Raw genomic sequence first — 22,368 nt, 5'->3', positions numbered from 1 at the left:
TTCATCACTAATTAATTTACTACAAAACTAGTAGCAAAGACTGTTAACTATCTACTAAAATGTAAACACATTTTGTTCCAAAATTCATTGCATACCACACAGCATAGGCTAAAACAATAAAAGGTACAAATCATAATTTTTTAAACTTCACTAGGATACGGATAAATCCTACCTAAGAGTATAATGATGAGCATAAAGTCAAATAATTAAGACTGGTGATAACTTTGCAATGTTATCCTGGCCTTCAATTTCTGGGCTACTCTCCAGCAGCATCAGGATTAGACATTCTCACCTTTTATCACAGGTCAGCTATATATCTTTTTTTCTACTTGACTAGGCAAGTGCATACAAACTGCACCTAAAACTGAATCTTACCAACGAGCAGCAAGGACATAAAATACGATGACTGTAACACTCAAGTCTTTGTCTGAGGCCTACATGATATCTTTCTAAACTCTCTGAAGTCAAGCCAAGGGTTTTTCATTTTAACTCCCTTACATAAAGCCCGTCTTTAAGACATTTGAAGTTACTGTCAATATTGCAAACAAATAAGCATATCCAGAAATTTTCTATTAATTTGTAATGATTAATAAAATTAAAAGAGTAAATGCTTATCTAAAAAGAAAAAGAAATTGGCAAGAAGTCATTATATAACTTTTGAAGTTAAGAAGACATTTTCTTAGAATCAAGGAAATCAAATATACAGCAAAGAACAAATCTAACTTCCTATCTGCTGAGTACATATATACCTTTGATCTAATGAATTTCTAGAACAAATTTAAAACACAAAAAGAAATAATTCAGTACTTCAGCTCACATTCCAATTAATAACTGCCTTTGACTATAAGAAAAGTACTTTTCAGTAGGAACAGAATCTTATCCATTATCATGTAATAAATTTGAGGCTGTTTAAACAAGATAATTCTTAAAGAAGCAGCTAAATCAACAATGTAAATTTTAAAATGGAAAGCAAACTACGCTGACATCACAAAATTTGCAATTAGCAATACTAGAAAAATGTATTAAGGACCCTTAACAAAAAAAATTGAGTAGAAGATAATAAATATAAGTAAGGCTTATATTCATTTCCTCTCTGCCCACATTCCCACCTGAAAGAACTTACCCTACTCACAGCCCTGGAAGAAATAGGCTTATTGTTTTTATTGGCTTACTGAAAAATAAATCAAATATAAAATTACATTAAAAATCTAGTAAGCCACTGAAGCTATACTTCAAAGTAATAATGGAAAACCTATTTAAGGTTTAACACTCACATGTGTGCACTTAAATAGTATGCACATTGAAATCAATATAAATGTACACTTATATTGAATGAACTGATACACATGGTATAGCAATATCTAAATAATAAAAACTAAGGAGGAAGGAGACATCAAATATTACTAACATATCAAAATTGGCAAAAAGGTAGGAAAGAAATGTAGTGAATTCTATGAGATTCTTCTTCAGAGTAGGTCATTACCGAATAATTTATATTGTGTCTACTTTTAAAAAGACAAGCTTAAATAAAGGCAAAGATGCAATAAGGCTAAAAAAATAGAACAAAATCCACCTGTTTAGAAGATTGATGTTGATGAAACAATATATCAGTCATTCTTAAAAAGTTGTAGAACTTGTAGAAAAAGTGATTTGGGCTAGGAAAAGAGACCCTCTAACTTTGCCTCCCTAGAGTAGAGTGACCGTTGTCTTCTACAAACATCTGATCCTGAAAAGGACAGATAATCTAATTCCAAACTTGCTTTTAAACTTATTTACCTTTATTCACCTATGTTCCCAACAGTAGGAAAAGGTTAAGTAACGTGTATTTTCATCACTAATTAACTGGCTTCAAAAAATGAGCAAATCACGTTAGACCTACTGAATGAGATTCCCCCCACCTGCCCCCCAAGGGGAGTAGTCCTAGCATACGCATTTTGTAAAAGTCAAACAAATTTTTATAATTTGTCCCCAGGTCATTTGGATATGTACCCTTGGTAGGGATGGAGGCAGTTATTTTAAGTAGTGTGGTAGCCTCTCTGATGATACCTGAATAAGGAATTGAATGAAGAGAAGGAATGGTTACTAAGAATGTCTCAGAGAAGAACGTTTCAAGCTGAGGTAACCCCAAGTGCAGAGGCCTGAAAGATGAATGACCTTCATGTGTCTGTGGAACAGTAAGAAGAACAATATGCCTGGTGTGAAGTGAGCAACAGGAGTAAGGTGGATAACAGCTTGGCCAAAATGTGTAAGAAAGTGAGGACCAGAGCAGAGAGTGGAGGGGTTGCCTTTGCTAAAAGAATATGGATTCAGATGCAGATGAGTAGATTTGGTGGTGGGAAAATGAGGAAGTTCTCCTGCTACTTCTGTTTCCGTAATGAATTAAGGAGCAACATGATCAGCCAAAAGTGAGAAGAGGGGTGGACATGTTGGGTGCTATTAATTCAGAAGATTCTCTTCCAGGAACAATGAGAAAACCAGCTAAGAAAGCTATTTGAAATAATGAAGTAGCTATTCATTTCCTCCCTGCTCACATTCCCACCTTAGAGAACCTACCCTACTCACAGCCCTGGAAGAAACAACCTTATACTATCAGTTAGGTTTAGGATCTACCACACTTAACAGAAACCCCAAATAATGTGGCTTCAACAACGTTAAGATTATTTTATTTCACATAGAAAAAGTCCTAGACAGGCAATCCAAGCGGGAATTGTAATTCCATGAAGTCTTCAAGGACCCAGGCTCCTTCAACCGCTCCATTCTGCCATCCATAGCTCCAACCTGTGTGCCAGGCTGATAGCAAGAGGAAGGGATGAAGGAGGGCTAGCCTCTTCCTTCTTTCCTTTATAAAAAGACTGCGTGAAAGTCTGACACACTTCTGTTTTATCTCACTAGCCAAAATGTGGTCACAAGGCCATCCTTAGCTACAAAGGAGACTGGTGAATGTCTTTTAGCTAGGCAGCCACGAATCCAGCTAAAAATTTGGGTTCTCCTTACTAAATAAGAAGGGAAGGATAGATGATAGAGGGTCTATTTATTTCTGTCACACCCACATATCTCATGGCTTTTAACTCCCCCTCTGCTACCATTATCCTCTCCAATAACAAGAATGAATGGACACCTACCCCAAGCTAAGCCAATAAGATTCTCTCTCCCAAGAATTTGGGACACAGAAAGCAGGTCAATTTACTTCTGAAGAGCTGAAGTGCAAGAGGGAACAGACTGGAGCCTTACAGAGAAAACACAAGATTATAGAAGATAAGGGAACAAATGAACAAAGGCAAGCAGAGAGTTGAGGCTGCAGAAGGAGAGAAAATATAAGTTTCTGACAACTTCCTTTCCTGTGAGGACTGTGCACAATTCTTTTATCTGGATTCTGCACAACTCCTCTATTCCCTTACATAGAAATCACTTTACTTGAGATAATTTGACTTAATTTATGATTTAATGTTATTTATGATTTAATGTTATGTGCAGAATGTTATGTTTCTGCATCTTCTATGAAACTTGTAGAAGACAATCATTATGTTCTTCTCCACCCCTTGTGTAAAGACTGATAAGATAGAATTTCCTTTAGAATTTTATACTTTTTAAAAGACTGAAATAATTAGGAATTGATACCTTTCTTCTTAAAATTCAGATAAGGCAATTATGTAATCCTTATTACGTCTCTTTTGTCTTGTCTGCCAGGAAGATGATGAATAAATTTATTACACAGTCACAGGTACTTATAGCAATTCCTGGCTAAAGCACAGAGACTGTAGTAGATTGCATTACTATTTCTAAGCTCTCAGTGGAAGGTTTATACTTCACCATATGGACATCAGGCTTGGCCATATCATTTACTCTGGCCAGTGAAATGGTGAAGTGATTATGCCACTTCTGAGTAGAAGCTTTAAGAACTAGCATATGATTCATCATCACTCTTTTCCCTCTGCCATTCCTCTCAGAAAGAGGCTGTCCCTTCATCCTCAGCCCTTGAATGAAGATGATATGGAGGAGATGCACAGATCCCACCAGGATGTAGCCAGAGCAAGAAAACAAACACTAGTTTTAAACCACTGAGATATGGGGTTTGTTTGTTACCATAACCTAACCTAAGTTGACTTATAAAGGGAACATTAAGTAAGAAATAATTCAGAATGTATGTTTATGTGTCAGGACGTCGATGTAAAACAGAAAGGACTAACAGGACAAAAATGTATGACGTAAGCACTAGGACCCTTCCAGGGTTCCTATCTCAATGGTTACAACCACCACTTGGCCAGTTATCTAAGCCACAAAACAGAGTCATCTGGAATATATTTTTTTCCTTCAGGTCTCCTACATCCAATCTATTACCTCCTTAATATCTCTCGAATCCATGCCCACAGATACTACCTTAGTTAGTTAGATCCTTATTACCTCTCCCTTGGACTAATCTAATACTCCACTAATTTGTCTTTCTGCTTCAGTCTCCTTCCTCTAATCCACCCCCTACATTTATATGGAGTAATACATATTCCTAAAATGATGTTATACCTTGGCCAGAGACATTCCACATGAGACTTACACTTTAGCTGGACATGTACGAGTTGGCCCTGGCCAACCCCTCTCTAGGCTCCGTAGAGGTGTCAGACCATTGCATGTTCAGGTACAGGCTTTGCCACTTTTGGGCCATAAGCCACTTATCCTCTTCAAATCCAGTTTGTTTGTTTGTTTTCATTTGTAAAATGAGAATCATAATATAAACTGTAACTTGTAGCTTTGTTCTAGGGGTTAAATTAGAGTAATAAACTGCCTTGGCAAAATGTATTGCCTGGTCACACTGTAGAAGAACAATAAATACTTGTGGAATAAGAGAACAACTCTCTGGCTAGATCACCTATGAACACTTCACAGCCCTTATTTGCTTATACAACTGTCCCCCTTTACTAGAAACTAAGCAACTTGAGAAGAGGCTGAGCCTTTCTAATCTGAGCTTCCTGGGACCTAGCACGGTGCCTGGTACAAAGGAGGAATTCAATTAATGTGCAAAAGCTAAGTGATCCCTGAAATAAAATCCCTGAACAGTTAGAGAAGGGAACAGAAAGAAAGCCTAGAGTCAGACAGAGTACAATCACTAATAACTATAAATCTTCCTCAGGCCCTTGTGTAACTTCATATGCTTTTAACTTTGTGCTAAACAAGAACTTGGTATCTTGGGTGGCTATTCTCTTCTGTATTTTACCCAAAGTATACTTGCCAATTTAATTTACAGGTGAATTCACAATATACAGATAAGGAAGGTAGGAAAGCAATGAATGTTTCAAAACTCTTCAGTGTGACTACATTTGTTCCAGGGTAGAGAACATTTCCTCAAATGCTGAATAACTTAAAGAACAATAATATAATTGCACATAATCTCAATATTACATTTCAAATGTATAATTCCGTTGCCTATAAACAACTGATACTGCAAGGTCAGTAGAAGGTAACTCTCTAGGGTAACACAAATCAATACACTCTAAAGAGATGCAAACAGCTCTTCTCCCTTTTGACAGGAGAACCTCCCCCACGTATGTATTTCACTGCTTCCTGCCTGCCAAACAAAATCTAATTGTGAAAACAGTAGGGTTGTTGTATTTCCTAAGTATATAACTGAAGTCCAAGGATTTTTTTGTTTGTTTTATTTTGAAAGCGATTCCTTGGATATGGATTAAGGTTCTCAATGAACTAACTGCACATTTTTAAAGTGGTATTTTATTTCAAACAGCCCAAGAAACAGTTTTACCCAGAACATCCAAAAATTCTTGCTATAAATACCTAAAAAGAAGAAAAATGGAAGCTCGCCAGAAATGCCAGATGATGGTGTGGTTTATATTATAATTGTTACTATTCCAAAATTTTAAACATAATAGGTAAAGACAACAGGATAAACCATCTAGTCTACATTGGGAGATTATGCAACATTAATTTAAAGGACTTTACAATGCTAAAATGTTATTTCTTTTAAATAGTGGTTCCAAAAAATGGCTTATCGTACTAGCATTAGGATGAAACTTATGAGGTTGCTGTATTTGACTATTCTTGATCTACAAAAATGGCAATTTTATTTTTTATTTACTTTATTTATTTATTTATTTATTTTTGTGGTATGCGGGCCTCTCACTGTTGTGGCCTCTCCCGTTGCGGAGCACAGGCTCTGGACACGCAGGCTCAGCAGCCACGGCTCACGGGCCCAGCCGCTCCGCGGCATGTGGGATCTTCCCGGACCGGGGCACGAACCTGTGTCCCCTCCATCGGCAGGCGGACTCTCAACCACTGCGCCACCAGGGAAGCCCAAAAATGGCAATTTTATATTCATCCCTTTTTAAACCTGGTATTTTAATCTTGTCCTGAAAGATACATTGCCTACTTATCATCTATAATATTTTGCATGCACTTCTATTAGAGCACATACCATACTGAATTGTAATTAATTGTTTATAATTCTTATGCTATATTGTGAACATCTGTGGGCAAAAACCATTTCTCCTTTTTTTCATGTTCCTGGAGCCTGGCACTGTCTGGCATATAGCAGTTCTTGCACAGTAAGTGACAGTAAGAGTAACACATATTTGAGAATAGAATGATAGGTTAAGAAAGAACATATAAAAAAGAAAAGTCAAGTTCTAGTAAGAGTTAGTATGCAAACTAACTGCTACCAGACTGCTCCAAAGCTTACTATCTGCTGTTAAACCCAAATATTTCCTGAAAAGACAGTATTTAGACCACTACTACTCTATATGAAAGAAATAATACCTTCAAATTTTCAGAGACCACTTCCACAATGTATAGATCTCGCATTTCTTTCTCTTTCTCTTTTTTTACTGTCTGCTTCAGTTCAATACCTTGGGGCAACAGAAGGTGAAAGGAAGCAAAAATGCTCTAACTGGTTAATTTCATTCCTTGCTTGTAAAAGTTCTGAGGAAAGAGGGGAACTTCTTAGAGATGGTGATTCTAATGATTTAAATAGGGTTTTGGAATGCCTGTGGACTTCAACCTTTGTTATTGTACTATCTTTTAAATTTTGTACTATCATTTTTATACGTGTATTAGCTTTTAAACTTTTGAAACTTAAATATGACACTATCTTTTTGAATTTGCTAAAGCAAACCAAGTTTATGTACTAAAGACAGCTATGTACTTCCTAAAGTCTCATCATAAAGTAAGAGAAACCAGAATACAAAGTATATTAAGACTCAAAAAATTCCCTAAGGCTGAGAGAAAGCTTAATTAATATTTTTGAGAAGGCTAGAAATATTGGGGGAAAAAAAGTATTCAAAGTTCCATAAGAAAACTTGGTCCCATATTTCAAATTCAACAAAAGGAGACTTGAAAGATTAAAATTAGCAGCAGTTCATTTGGATGTTCACCCAGGCCAAAGGAGGTATTTCTGATTGTATTATCCCTTGCTTCATAATTTAAAGTTCAATCCAACTCATTAGATTTCAAACTCAACTTCAATATTTATATTTAAATTTCTGATACTATCATATAAGATATTTCACATTCAGTCAACGTAACACAACTCATGAGTAAAACATAAATTCTACTTGACTTTACCAAATAAGAGAATTGTTTTATGATATAGGAATAATGCCACAGTCAACTAAATATGACAGGTAAACAACACAGCTGATCAAACCAGAACCTGTTCAAACACCAAAACTAACGTACTCTAGTTAACCTTGAAGGACTACTACCAAAACTAGTAATGGCGATTTCAGGGTATATGTCAAGATTTCTTTGATTTATATTTCATTTTGATGAAAATACTTTAGAAGAGTAATCAAAATAAAATTAGAGATGACAGAAATTACACAATGAAAGACAGAATTTCCCTAATGATTGTAATCAGCACAACAAACCACTGACTTTTGACTCTCCAGTCTGCTTCCTACATCTGATTTTACTGTTTAGCCATTTATTATAAATCTGTAAACAGATGCTAAAAACAAGTAGGGCAGACGACTCAATTTGGTTTATATGATTAACTTGCAGCAGGTGAGCTCCACCTGCAGGCAAAGAAAAGATTCTTTAGAATAAATTTTAAAACAGGACTTTCCAAAGACAGGCTGTAACTACCGCCTTTCAGTTAACCTTGAGTGCACATTAGAATAACCCGTGCTTTTTAAAACTTCTCATGGTCGAAAAATTCTGATTGACTTGATCAGGGGTGGGGCTTGTAAGGTGACTCAAATATATGGAAAACATTGAGAGACACTGATTTGAATCTTTACCAGCACACATCTTGAAAAACATTAGGAAAACTCAAATATCATTTTGTTTCTTCTAAAATGACTTCTCACTATACTGATCCTTTCACCTTTTTCAGAGATTAAACTGAGTTCAACTGATATAAATGTCTTATCTCTGTTAGACCACAAAAAAGACCTGAGGTGACCCTACAATTTTTTAAATCTACCTTTACATTATTCTGTGCCTCAGAAGTAATCAAGAGAGCGAGTGTTTGGTGGGGGTTGGGGTTCTTAACCCTTAGCTGCGCATTAGAATATCTGGAGAGATTTTACAAAGTCTTATTGCCCTAAATTAATGTTATGTTCTTGGAAGTTAGAAAAGTGGTTACTATCAGGGGAGGAGGGGAGAAACAACCAGAATAGGGCAAGAGGGAGACTTGTGGGTAATGGCAATTTTCTGTTTCTTGATCTGGGTGATGGGTATAGGGGTGTATTTGGCTTGTAAAAATTCAGCAACTGGTGTATTTATTATATGTGCACTATGAAATATAGTTCATACAGATATAGTCTGCACGTACACTATATTTCAATTGAAAGCTAAAAAGTAAAAATGCATGTGCCCAGGCTTCACTGCAGACCAAATGATTCAGAATCTTTGGGATTGGGAGCTGGGCATCAGTATTTTTTCTTTTCAACATTTCTCCAGTGAATCTAATGTGGAGTCAGGAGTGAAAACCATTCTTCTAATGAATCACAAATGTATTTATTCGCCCACTCATTACACAAACTTTAATGACCAATTACCCTGTGCTTATTATACAAGACTCGGAGGACGTAAGACAGTCTCCAAAGGAGCTCATTATAGGCAACGGATAGTAGGCAAAGCAATATATCTCATGTGACACATACAAGGAAGTTACTTATAAGATCTGGAGGAGAAAGTGATTTGTCAAAGAAGATTTCACTCTTTTTTTTTGTTCATTCATTTATATAAACATCTGAGTACCTATGATGTTTGACCACAGGTGGTAACTGGATACAATCTCTGCCTTTAAGAAAAGTACAGTATAAGGGTACACAAGGAAGAAAAAAAATGTATAACCGGATGTCATAATATCACAGAAGTATGAAAAAGGTACTATGGGAATACCCTGGGGAGTCAGAAGTTGCTGACCTTGGAGCTAAGATGATACAAACTTGAACTAGTCCAGTGGCACTGGTGGTAAAAATTAGTATTCTAGAGAAGTGCTTCTCAAACTTTAATGTACAAATCACCTGAGGATCCTATTAAAACACAGATTCTGATTCAGAAAGTGTGAGGTGGGGCCTGAGACTTGGCATTTCTAAAAAGATTCCAAGAGAAACTAATGCTATTCGTCCACAGGTCGCAATTTAAGTAGCAGGTTCTTGAGGAAGATGGTTTTCAAGAGGGAAAAGGCAAAAAATGCCAAATTCCACAGCAGAGACACCAGGAAAAACAAAAACTGGAAAGTAGCCATTAGATTTGTCAAGTACATGGCCTTAGGGAGAGTAGTTTCAGGGGAGTGATAAGGGAAAAGCTAAATGATGTGTATTTAAAAATAAATGGGAACTAAGGTGGTGGGGACAGGAAATAATGAAGTGGTGTTTTTGTTTTCACTCTCGAATGCTGGAAGAGGCTTAAGTCTATCCACAAGCTGAAGGAAAGGAATGAGTGAAGAGAGAAAACTTAAGACAGAGCAAAGAGGATGGAATCATTTTGAATGGGCAGAGGGATTCCTCCCTTTAAAACAGAAGAGGAGATAAGAATTGGTCTGAATAGGTACAGCGAAAAGTGAAAAGAATAAGAGTTGAAGAAGTTATTCTTGTTTCACAGAACAGGAAGCCAGGTGACCTAATGAGAGAGAGTGAACCTGAGGTTGAAGGGAAAGCACTGGAGGCACAGCTGAGGCTGGACTTGTCTACGGCTGTGTGATTCTGCTCAGCAGCATTCAGTAGTCAAGGTATAGGCTTACAGAAAGTGGACTGGGTAAGAAAGAGTGAGACTGATGCATTTAGAAGAGGAGGGAGGCAAGGGACAGAAGTCCTCAAGAAATCAGAATAAGTACAATGAGAGAAAAGAAAGGAGAGGAGGTAGGAAGAGCTTTGGATTTTTTCCGCTTGAATCCCTAAGTACTTTTCAATAGAACAATTAGAGAAATAATCTACTCTGTGTGAATTTGTTAAAAATTATATTGTTAAATATTATTCCCCAATTTAAATATTAAGTACTCAAGAAACCTGCTTGTAGGTTTACTATCCAAAGTGATGAGCAGCTTTAACAGATTCCAGATGTTTCTTTACAAATAGAAGCAATACCACAAATTTTCAGTAATATCATACTTTGAATGGCTCCTTGCCTAAAAGGCTGGGAGGCTAGTCTAGTCCCTGATCCTACTGCTTGAATCAGAAAATGACTGCAGGATAATGGAGTACTTCAAGCACATACAAATGAACCGTTTGTATATACCAAGAGCACTGATTTTTTTAATAGATAATGATTTCACACTGACATCCTATCTGGCTAGCAGGTATACCCATTATAATTCAACTTAGACTGAGCAGTGATTTTCCTTTAAATATAATTATCCTTTTTTACCACATTACAATTTTATAAGATTCTTAGAAGTTTTTCTGTTTTTCTTTTAACATAAAATTAACATGAGACAAACTGTAGTGAAGCTGGTATAACTGACCGAAAGCACTAATGATTTCAGACATTTGCTGAAATTTCTTTTATGATATCACTGAGATTAGGAGGGATAGACAGTATAAATCAGACTTGAAAAGACATTTAAGAGGGTTTTCAGGCCCATACATTTCTTAACCAGTTTAGACAAATTTTACTCAAATCTGAGGATGTCTCTTTTTGTTCCATACAATTGCTTTACTGCTTTTGTTGGTTTTAAACAAATACAACCTTCCACATCTAGCTAATACATTGTTTGTCCCAAATATAAGAACAATTTAGAGGCTTTTAAAGAAGAGATCAGAGAGGAATGAACTGGAATTTGACTCACATGACCACTGCTGTAAATAAAATTGGTCTATTTTCTTTTAGGCCTCTGAATGGGCTAAATTAGCATGACTGGTATATATATCAAACATTATGAAAATAGTATGTTAGAAAGTAAGTTGAATAAAGGGCTCAATCTTAATTTAAAATTAACTATAAAATGACAAAAACTCTGATACTTACCTAAATGGGAAGGAAATCCAAAGGAGGAGATATATGTATATGTATGGCTGATTCACTTTGGTGTACAGCAGAAACTAACACAACATTGTAAAGCAACTATACTCTAACAAAAATTAATTAAAACACAAAAGCAAAAGCAAAAACAAAACTCTGATACTTAGAAGCACAACGCTTGACTCACCTGCGGCTAACTGATTTCTTCTCCACTTCACTCTCTCCAGCTGTCTTAACATTTGCACTTGTGCCCTTTTTTAACTTTTTCGCAATTCTTTCTCTCATCTGGTGCTTCTCATCACCATCAACATATTCATCATGCTCTGCACTTCCATATTCTCCATCCTGTAAAAATTGAAATGGAGTATTTGCTGGGCATTCCATTTTCTTCTTTCACTTCCAGAGGTCCATCTCAAACTCTCCTTGTTGCATTCTAGGCCAGGTTACTTTTTGTTTCGTTTTGTTTTGAACTAGTGAGGGCTTGAAGAATCTGCTACAGGCGGGAATACCCCCTGGGATCTGCTCTAGGCTGGCTATGTAAGTACTGTATAGCCTAGTAAGGGCTGTTGCTCGATCCACACCCAGCTCCTTTGCACAGCAGACTATGCTCCCTCTGGATCGCCCAGGATATTGTCTATCTACATTCCTATTCCTTCCCAGTAGGAAATGTGGCTTTTGGAGGCAGTTGGCCAGCGTACTGACCGCACCCAGGGATTAATGCAAGTAAAAGAGGTGGAGGTAGAGAAACTGATATTTCTTCCTACAATCTAAGTCATAGCAATCACTCCTCGGCTCAAAACCCTCCAGTGGATTCCCAACTCACTCAAACCCTACACAATCTGGATCTCCCTGACATAATCTCCTACAACTCCAGGTCAGCAACACTAGCCAACTTTGGAGTTGCTCTTCTCTCCAGCCTGAAACTCTCCTATTCCATGTATCTGCATTGCTGACTCTTTCATCTCCTTCAGGTCTCTGCTCAAATGCCACCCTTTTGGTGACACTTTTCTTGATCCCCCGAATAAAATGGCAGAGCCACCCACCCACCTCCAGTACTCTCTATTCCCCTCCCCTATTTTATTTTTCCTCAAAACATTTATCACCCATACTATACATTTTAATTATTTATGTGATTATTGTCTCTCTCCCATAATCAGAGGAAGGAGTCCATTAGAACTAAAATTCTGGATTGTTTTGCTTATTGCTAAATCTTCAACTTCCAGAATAGCTCCCAGCATCAAGACAGCGAGCAATGGAGGGAGAAAGGAGGAAAGAGGGAGGGAAGAGGGTAGAGAAGGAGAAGGAAGAAACTACCCAAGTGGATCTTTTTCTCTTGTGATTCTCCAGGTGAGTCATGGTGAGGCAGGATTCTTAACTTGAGGCTTGTGGACCTTAGAGCAGTGGTTCTCAAAGTCTAGTCCTCAGGCTATAAAACATGGATTGGCTCTAAAAATGTAAAATGCTAGTCCTCATCTCAGTATTACTGAACCAAATCTCTAGGGATGGAAATTGTGAGTGTTTTCAATAAGATGTTTAAGAAATTCTTAGCCTTAAAACTTGATAACCACTGACCTAGGTCTTCCATGCTTGGTCCTCAGGAGATATAAAAAAAGAAAATGCCCTGCAAATTCATAAAATTTTGTTTGTGGATGTAATATATTTCCTGGAAAGAAGGTCTGCAGTCTTAGTGATTGCAAAGGATCTTGGGACACAAAACAGATTAAAAACTATACAGTGTCCTTAGATGACCTCACTCCCTCAAGACCATAAGAACATAATTTTACATTAGGCCTTGAGCCTATCTTACAGACCCATATTGTTACACAGATGTCTCCAAGTTATCTGAATCTCAAAATGCACATTATTAAGCACATTATTTTTCATTGTTCTCCCTACCTTTTTTTTTTTTTTTTTTTTTTTGCGGTACGTGGGCTTCTCACTGTTGTGGCCTCTCCTGTTGTGGAGCACAGGCTCCGGATGCACAGGCTCAGCGGCCGTGGCTCACGGGCCCAGCCGCTCCACGGCATGTGGGATCTTCCCAGACTGGGGCACGAACCCATGTCCCCTGCATCGGCAGGCGGACTCTCAACCACTGCGCCACCAGGGAAGCCCTGATTTTTAATTTTTGATAACAGTTAATAACGTGAAGTAGCTAGCAAGATAAAGGAAACAAAGAGTTTAAAACTAATAACCTTGGAAGAAATTTCAGACTGGGTACATTGGGGATTGCCAGTAATGCTCTTTTGTGATAAAGTCATTGGATTATCATCTCAGCCTTTGCCTCCTTATGAGTTATCAGTGTAATTAATGTATTAATTTGTTTAAATTTGTGTTAAGTATTTCAAACGGTACAGAAGGTGTAGTAGATAGTAAACACTCCTTCATTTCCTTTGAGCACTCCTGTTTTCCTAGTTTGTCTTCTGGAGCCACCAAGAAAAAACTCGTGCCTTTTTAAAAAGCACAGCAGAAGTATTTGAAGACAGCTATTGTATAATCCCTTTCAGCATTTTGTCTTCCAGGCTGAATTCCTCAGTTCTCTCCATAGTTTATTTATGAGATGGTTCCCACCTTCCTTATCTTTTTGTTGCCCATTTAATGCACATTTTTGAGTGTCAAAATCCTTTAAAAGTTCCATGCTTAGAACTGAATATACATTCTGGGTATGCTCTGCTAGTCTCAGGATAAAAGGACTAAAATCCCCCATGATCCGAGTACTATACTTCCTTGATCTGAACACTATACTTTTTTTTTTTTTTTTTTTTTTTTTTTTGCGGTACGTGGGCCTCTCACTGTTGTGGCCTCTCCCGTTGCGGAGCACAGGCTGCGGACGCGCAGGCTCAGCGGCCATGGCTCATGGGCCCAGTCGATCCGCGGCATGTAGGATCTTCCCGGACCGCGGCACGAACCCGTGTCCCCTGCATCGGCAGGCGGACTCTCAACCACTGCACCACCAGGGAAGCCCTCCCCGCCTATCTTTTGTACCCATCTAACAAGTTGACCAAATCAGAAACCTTGTGGTTGTCCCAGACTCCTCCTTCTCCCTCACTCATAGTATGGAATCAGTCACCTCTTGGACCTCTTTCAAATCTGTCTCTCTCCCATCTCACACCTGTGGTCTTCTATCAAGCTCTCCTCCTGCCATAGCTTCCCAATAGGTCTCCTTGACTCCAGCCTATTTCTTCTAATTTGTCCTCTCTAATATTGCCAACAGTGATCTTCCTAAAACGCAAAGTTGACAATATACTCTTCCTTTTAACCAATACCCTTCACTGTTTCTCATTACTTTGAGGATGAAATTCAAACTTCTCCCCATAGCCCAGGAAGCTCTGTAATATTTGGCTTCTTCCTCCCACTCCAACCTCACCCACTCTCCCTCCTGTCATGATGCTCTGGTCACACTAGTTTGCTTTCAGCTCCTGGAACACATCAAACTCTCCTACTTCAGAGCCTTTTGCACATGTAGTTCCCTCTACCTTTAACACTCTTCTTCACTGCTCCTCACAAGGCAAGTTCCTTCTCAAACTTTAATCTTAGCTTGTACTTCCTAAATAAGGTATACTCTCTCCTTGTTACCATGCATTAGCATATGCTGTTCTCTGAGGAATCCCACCCTTCACCAGTTTCTTTTTTGATCTAGTTAACTCCTAATTCTCCTATAAGACACAACACAGCATCATCTCTTCCCGGAAGGTTTTCTTGACCAGGTTAGATAGCCATCCTTTCTCTATTATATATAGTCAGAGAGAATCCTCTCTTTTGACTATGGTAATAGAAGAAGCTGTGTTCTTGCATGGACAGTTATGTACTTCCTTCTGTACAACACACAGATCAATGGGTTTTTATATAAAGTGATAAACGAATGACTTGAAAAACTTGATCTCTTATACATAAAGGAAACTCTGCCTTCTGTTTTATCAGCTTTAATAGCCAGTACAAATAATGAAGAAAGGTCACTACAGTCTTGAGAGAGAGAATCTTCCAAAATGTGTGTATGAAGAAGGAAACTACCATAAATGACTGGTATCCAAGTATTTCCCATACATCATGTAGGATATCATGCATCAACATTTAAACTTTTATCATAACAAAATAAAATCAATGACATCTAAATTTTGAGTATTCATGTTATGTTACGTGACAGGGAGAAAAAACAGGCTAGAAATTCATATGCAAGATTCTGATTTTGTAAGGAAACACACACATACTATGAAGGAAAATTCCAATATCAAAATAAATATTTTTCAAATCTTTCCATTTTTTTTTCAAAATTTTCCATATATAATTATAAAAGGTAATACATATTACCTTTTAGGAAAAATAATTTAATAATTTGTATAGATTTTGAATTTTCTATAAATTGTTCAACTATATTTATACTAAAATTAATACTTACATCATCTGAATCTCCTGCTGCATCCCCTTTTTCACTACAAAAAAATAAGGAAAACAAATTTTAGCTTCAAAATGAAACTAACAAAATTATTCAATTATCCAAAAATTTAGAATATTTTGCTGGGATTAATAGTTCAAAAACACTTCAACATAGGAATTTCAGAATGGCATTGTAGAGCAAATAGAAACATTCTAAAGGGAAGTTGTTTCTATACATAGAATAAAAGGTATGCTCCATTAACACAAATACAAATTCACTAGAATTTTTTTAAAAAAGCAAACAACCAATAGTGTTATTTTCATGAACAAAAGGCTGCAGACAACAATTTCTTCTATTGGCTTGATGTATTCAGGCTGAAGAAGCCAAATCCCTCAAATGAAAGGATATTAAGAAAAGATTGTTTTAATATAGAATTTTTTTAAATGAGCTACAATAGTGAGTACAATAGTATTTTAGTCCCCTTTTGACACACTGGCCCAGTGAATCATGTGCAATTATATTTAACAGTAAGACATCTTCCCTTATCAAAGAGAAGCAGCAAAAATTTTCTGATAACTCCTGAAATATGTAAGGAATAATACTCAGTGAATTGGCCCAAAATGTGGTGACTTCTTCACAAAACCCTTCAAATCTGATTTGCTTACTCATGATTCTGAGACAAAAATTATGCAAGGAAAAAGTTAGCAAAGAAATTTTCAATTAAACATTAAATTGTTAAAGCAGACAGTTTCCTAGTATTCAAACTATCCCAAGATTTAAAAGGTTAACAGCTAATTTTAAATTTAATTAGTTCAGCAGAGGTTGATAGATAGCAAGGAGAATGAATGTGACTAGCGTGATTCTCTCCATTAAGCTAGTAGCTCTACTACCCCCATTATCAAAATGCTTTAGTTTTTTGGTTAGGTTGACAAAACTTGACTTATGAGAACTGACTGTTTACTTCCAAAGGAAGCAAGAAAATGATCTGAGCCAGACAATAAGAACTTAGGATCACACTAGCACCATGCTAACCTTTCAACAGCTGGAACAGAGCTGAGATGTGGATCATCCTTAAGCAAGTCATGACTACTTTTGCTTTTTCCCTTCATGCTCTAGAAAGGAATGTATGATATAATCATGAGTAGAGAAAAATAGTCTTCCAAAAGGACAAGTTAACACATTTACGTAAAAATCTAGTACTGATATAATGTGGTTAGCAAAAGATACATGTTCCTGAAAATTTGAGTACAAACAAAAGCTTTATAAATAGCAATCTTATTCTCCCATTGACTAAAAATATTTTAGAAACATCTTTCTTTCAAAAAGTGATATACCCTTAAAAATAAGTTTATTGATTACTATTTCCAAACACTAAACCCTCATTGTGATTTACCACTAATTAATTTTTGACCGATATATTAAAACTTAGAAGATAGATCACAAAAGTAATTTGAAATAAACACACACTATTATTCTTCAAATATACTGTCTATACTGCATAGAATCACTTTAAAAATGTACCCAAGCAACCAGATGAGAGCACCTACAAGGTGCTATTTAACATATGTAAAAGAGCCTTTCATGTATGACAATATTCATCAATGACCTAATATTTATTAAATACTTCAATTTCAAAGTTCATGTTCTCAATAAATTTATATTTTAGTAGGGAAACAAGACATAGTAAGATATAAGAAGTAGAACTATTAAAAAAACTACTACTACTATTATTCTAATTTATTAAATATATACTTTGTGTCAGGCACTGTGCTACAGTACAATATTCCCACCTTTCAATTCCTCCTGTCCCCAAATGAAAGTAAATAAGGTGGGCGTTATTAGCCCCATTTTACAGAGGGAAAATAAAGACTTAGAGAGATTAGCGATTTACTGAAGGTCACAAAGCTAGTGGTATAGGATCTAGGATTTAAATCCTGGTCTGTCTCACAATGATATAATAAATCCATTTTTCTTTTCCTAGAGGCCCCTATGGACCCAGAACAACTGGCCTGGTTTCAGAGCTGCAGACTATCCTACAGACTTCTCCACCACAAGGTATGAAAACTTCAAATTTATACCTTGTATCTCGAGGTGGAAAGCTGCTCACCATCCCCACCCCTCAACTAATCATGTAAGAGGGAAGAGTATGAGGTTAGAGTTGACAGGAAGAAAGGAAAATTTCTTTCTGTTTTGAAGGAACATTTTATTTTGAAAAATTCATCACAAAATGTGTTAACTAAAAATACAGAGAGGTAAAAATACCTCTTTCCCTTTAGCCCCATTCTTGACTGTTTAACAGCTCTGGGAACAGACTTCTAAATTTGACAGGCTTTACTTTGAGGCAGATGTATATTTTCTGAAATTTATTTCCATCATGAAAATAAAGGATTTTTAAATTTCTGTATTAACATGGAGTACTCCACATTTTCAAGACCTAATCAGTTTAAACATGCTTATAGTCTAGTTTAAAAAGGCAAAACAAAAATTTTTCTCAAACAGTTAATCTAAAGATACTATTTTTTTTTTTTTTTTTTTTTTTGCGGTACGCGGGCCTCTCAGTATTGTGGCCTCTCCCGCTGCGGAGCACAGGCTCCGGACGCGCAGGCTCAGTGGCCATGGCTTACGGGCCCAGCTGCTCCGTGGCATGTGGGATCTTCCCGGACCGGGGCACAAACCCGTGTCCCGTACATCGGCAGGCGGACTCTCAACCACTGCGCCACCAGGGAAGCCCAATCTAAAGATCCTATTATCTGTAATTTTAAAAAGTCGTAGAATCTGAATTATGCAATTAAAATATATTTCTACTTCCATAACCTTACACAAACCAAGGAGTAATAAAAAGACAAAACATCAAAGAATTATTTGATATCTGTCTAACAATGAAAACTGTTCAAAACCCAGAAGATGGTATAGTAGAAAAAACACAGGAAAAGAAGATAAGAGTTGGACCAAATGAGTTTCAAAATCTAGTATTCAGTAATTCTATGGGTTTTAGTCCAAAACGTGTACCATTTGAGGAAAGAGAATGACCTCATCCGACCTCAGAAACTCTGCTTACAAAATGGAAATAATAATAGCAGCCTTGCTTACTTCATACAAGAGAACTAAACAAGATATGTACAAAAGTGTACAAGTGAATATAAAATGACCTCAACTAGAATAAAACTTGAATATCTTTTTTTCATGCTTTCCTTCCTAAAATTTCTTCCTCTTGTGTCTTCAGCCATCAATGTTTATTTTCATCTATTCTAAGAAATAGTCCCTTATTAATTCTCCCCATGTGCCTCCCTAATGGGAGTCACAAAGACATTACAGCCAGAGTTGGCCTCAGACCCTCTTGTCCAGCCTCTTAGTAACATATCAGAAAATGAGAGTTGCACTAATAAATAACAGGAGTAAGATTAGAATTCAGGTCTCCAGGCTCTTGGTCCATTAACAAGCTCAACTATTTCATTTACTTGTAAATGTTAGTTTACAATTGTTAGCTTAATTAACATTAAAAAAATGGGTTCTTTTTTATCTCCCAAAACTTAAACCAGCTTAAAGGGAAAAAAAGAAACTTGTCTTACATTAACTTTAAGTAAGACTTTACAGGGCTTCCCTGGTGGCGCAGTGGTTGAGAGTCCGTGAGCCATGACCGCTGGGCCTGAGCGTCCGGAGCCTGTGCTGCGCAACGGGAGAGGCCACAACAGTGAGAGGCCCGCTTTACAATAGAAGGAAACTAATTAATCTGAATAATCATTACCATTTCAAATTTTAATTAATGTTTTAAATTAACATAGAAATATATGACCAAAAGCCATTTTTTAGATGTCCCTTCCTACTACAGTAGACTTTGAATCCTGCAGGCAGAGAAAACAAATTGTGGAAGAGCTGTAGAAATTGGGGATAGTTAGTCTCAAAGAGGATAAAAATGAATTCAGATATTTCTCTTTCATGCTTACTCTTTCTGAATGACCTATTTTAAGGTTGTTATTTACACCATCAGGTAACAATAATTTTAGAGGAAGAACAAACACCTAATATATTTTAAAACAATTTTTGAAAAAATTACATAAAAGCAGCTGGCTCATTAAAGAGTTTAGGGACGAACAAAATACTAAATATATTTAGTGAACACAATGTAAGAAGCGCCACAGTAAATTCAAAACTGTCTGTAAGCAAATCTGAAAATGAATATCAAAGGGGATGTGGGAAAATTATATTACCTGCCACTTCACACCCAAGAACATAGAGGCAGTGAAACAGTGGAAACTAAACAGAGTACAAGTGGAAAGAAAGAAAGCAAGAGGCATAGTGGTACAGAGGAACAACACTGGTCAAGAAGTGGGAAGGTCTGAGTCTCAACCTCTAACTACCTCTGTGTGATGGTTAATTTTATGCTATGTACCCAAGTTGTTTGGTCAAACACCAGCCTAGATGTTGCTATGAAACAGTTGTTTTTAGATGTGATTAGCACGTAAATCAGTAGACTCTGAGTAAAGCAGATTATCCACCAAAATGTAGGCTGGCCTCGTCTAATCAGTCGAAGGCCTTAAGAGCAAAGACTTTCCCAAGCAAGAAGCAATTTGGCCTCAACACTGTAACACAAAAATTATGCCTGACTTTCCAGCCTGAAAATTTTGGACTCAAGACTGTAACATTCACTCCACCCTGAGTCTCCAGCTTGCTGGCCTACTCTACAGATTTTAGACTTGCCAGCCCCCACAAACATATGAGCCGATTCCTAAAACTCAAGCAATCTATCAATCTTGATCTCTACTTCTCCCCCTCTCCTATATGTGTGTGTGTGTGTGTGTGTGTGTGTGTGTGTATGTGTATATATATATATATATATATATATATATATATATACACATACACACACACACACACACACTGTTTCTCTCATGAACCCTATTACATTCTGTGACCTTTAGCACAGAACCAGAAAATTTAGTAGTTTGGGGGGAAAAAAAAGATCTTACAGGCCACTTAATCTAGTCTCCACACAATGCAGGAATCTCCTTAACATTACTGCTGACTATCAACCAGTGTCTCCACACCTGAAAGGAGCTTAATAGTCACACACTCACACACACACACACACACACACACACACACACACACACACACACGAAAATCATCCCTTTTTAAATGGCTTCTATTATTGGACAACTCTCTCTCTAATTGGGGAAAAACAGAATCTGTGTAATTTTCAACCATCCAACTAATCCTAGTTGTACCTTCTAGAACTAAAAATGAACTACAAACAATTGCTGTTATCAGGAATATTCCATACAGTTTAGTTTAGATACAAATAAATTGGTAGGCAGAGTAACAGCCCCTAAAGATGTCCACTTCCTGATCCTCAAAATCTGTGAGTATGTTCCTTGACTTGGCGAAAGGGATCTTGTAGATAAGTTAAGAATTTTGAGATGAGGAGATTATCCTGGATTATCAGGGTGGGTCCAAGGTAATCACAAGAGTCTTTATAAGAAAGAGGGAGGCAGGAGAGTCAGGTGCAGAATGATGAAAGATAAGAAAGACTTGACCTGCTATTGCTGGCTTTGAAGATGAAGGAGTCATAAGCCAAGGAATATAGGCAGTCTCTAGAAACTGGAAAAATAAGAGAATGGATTCTCCTCAGAGCCGCCAGAAGGAAGGCAGCCCTGCAAACACCTCGATATCTAGGCCAGTGAAACCTGTTTTGGACTTCTGGCCTCCAGAACTGTAAGACACTAAATTTGTTTTGCTTCAAGTCACTAAATTTACGGTAATTTGCTACAGCAGAAATATGAAACGATTACAAATATATTAACATTTAAAAAATTAAATATGAGCAGCTAGAAAGATAAGCATATCAAAGTTTAATACAATTTAATGGGGCAAAAACATTTTATAAAATAGACTGGGGAATTCCCTGGCCGTCCAGTGGTTAGGACTCTGTGCTTTCACTGTTGAGGGTGTGGGTTCAATCCCTGGTCAGGGAACTAAGATCCCGGAAGCCATGCACTGCAGCCAAAAAACAAATTTTTTTTTTTAAAAAAAGGGACTATTTAACACTTCTGACAACCTCTGTACAAATGGCCTAGCAGCACTCTCCAAGTCATGCCCAACCCACCTCCCAAATTTGGGGGAAACTTAAATTTCACAGGATAAATGAGAATAAGATAAAGACCTTCTTTATTCTCAAAAGTGATGCATTTGTCTATTGATATACCTTTTTCTGGGTAAGAAAATAGCTTTCTTATAACTTTGGATTTGAAGTTAAAATGCTAACATATACTGTAGTAAGAGAAATATTGTGTATCAATGTGAATGTGGCACAAATTAATCACTATTTTCAAATTTAGCTATTGAGACACTTTTATACTAAACCTACCATTTAACTTGCCTCAAGAAAACTACTTGTCTGATTGTAGCTTTTACTTGAAAAATATTTTCTGACATTTGTATTTAAGTCATACACAAAGATTCAGGGGTAAACTTGAAACCAATACAGACATTTGAATGAAACTGTTATTTAAGAAAGCAATATGAAGGGGAGGATCTTCCAGATAAAAACCTTTCAAATATTTGAAGCCTAGGATCACATTTTCGCTTAG

The 22,368-nt window shown here is 36.9% G+C and overlaps 1 protein-coding gene across 4 annotated transcripts in view; it reads right to left on the bottom strand.

The window, feature by feature from the left end:
* Positions 1-22,368, bottom strand: part of CWC27 (CWC27 spliceosome associated cyclophilin) — a 230,147-nt gene that overhangs the window by 175,272 nt on the left and 32,507 nt on the right. For all 4 annotated transcript variants that reach the window (XM_079918332.1, XM_079918333.1, XM_079918331.1 and 1 more), the window contains 3 exons: positions 16,814-16,893; positions 15,803-15,836; positions 11,597-11,754 (listed from right to left, as the gene is read on the bottom strand). In XM_079918332.1, coding sequence (XP_079774458.1) covers positions 11,597-11,754; positions 15,803-15,836; positions 16,814-16,893 — 272 coding nt within the window. The remainder of the gene's footprint in view (positions 1-11,596; positions 11,755-15,802; positions 15,837-16,813; positions 16,894-22,368) is intronic.

Source organism: Stenella coeruleoalba (assembly GCF_951394435.1).
Source record: "Stenella coeruleoalba genome assembly, chromosome: 3".
NCBI lineage: Eukaryota > Metazoa > Chordata > Mammalia > Artiodactyla > Delphinidae > Stenella > Stenella coeruleoalba.
This window is presented reverse-complemented; position numbering and strand designations above follow the sequence as displayed.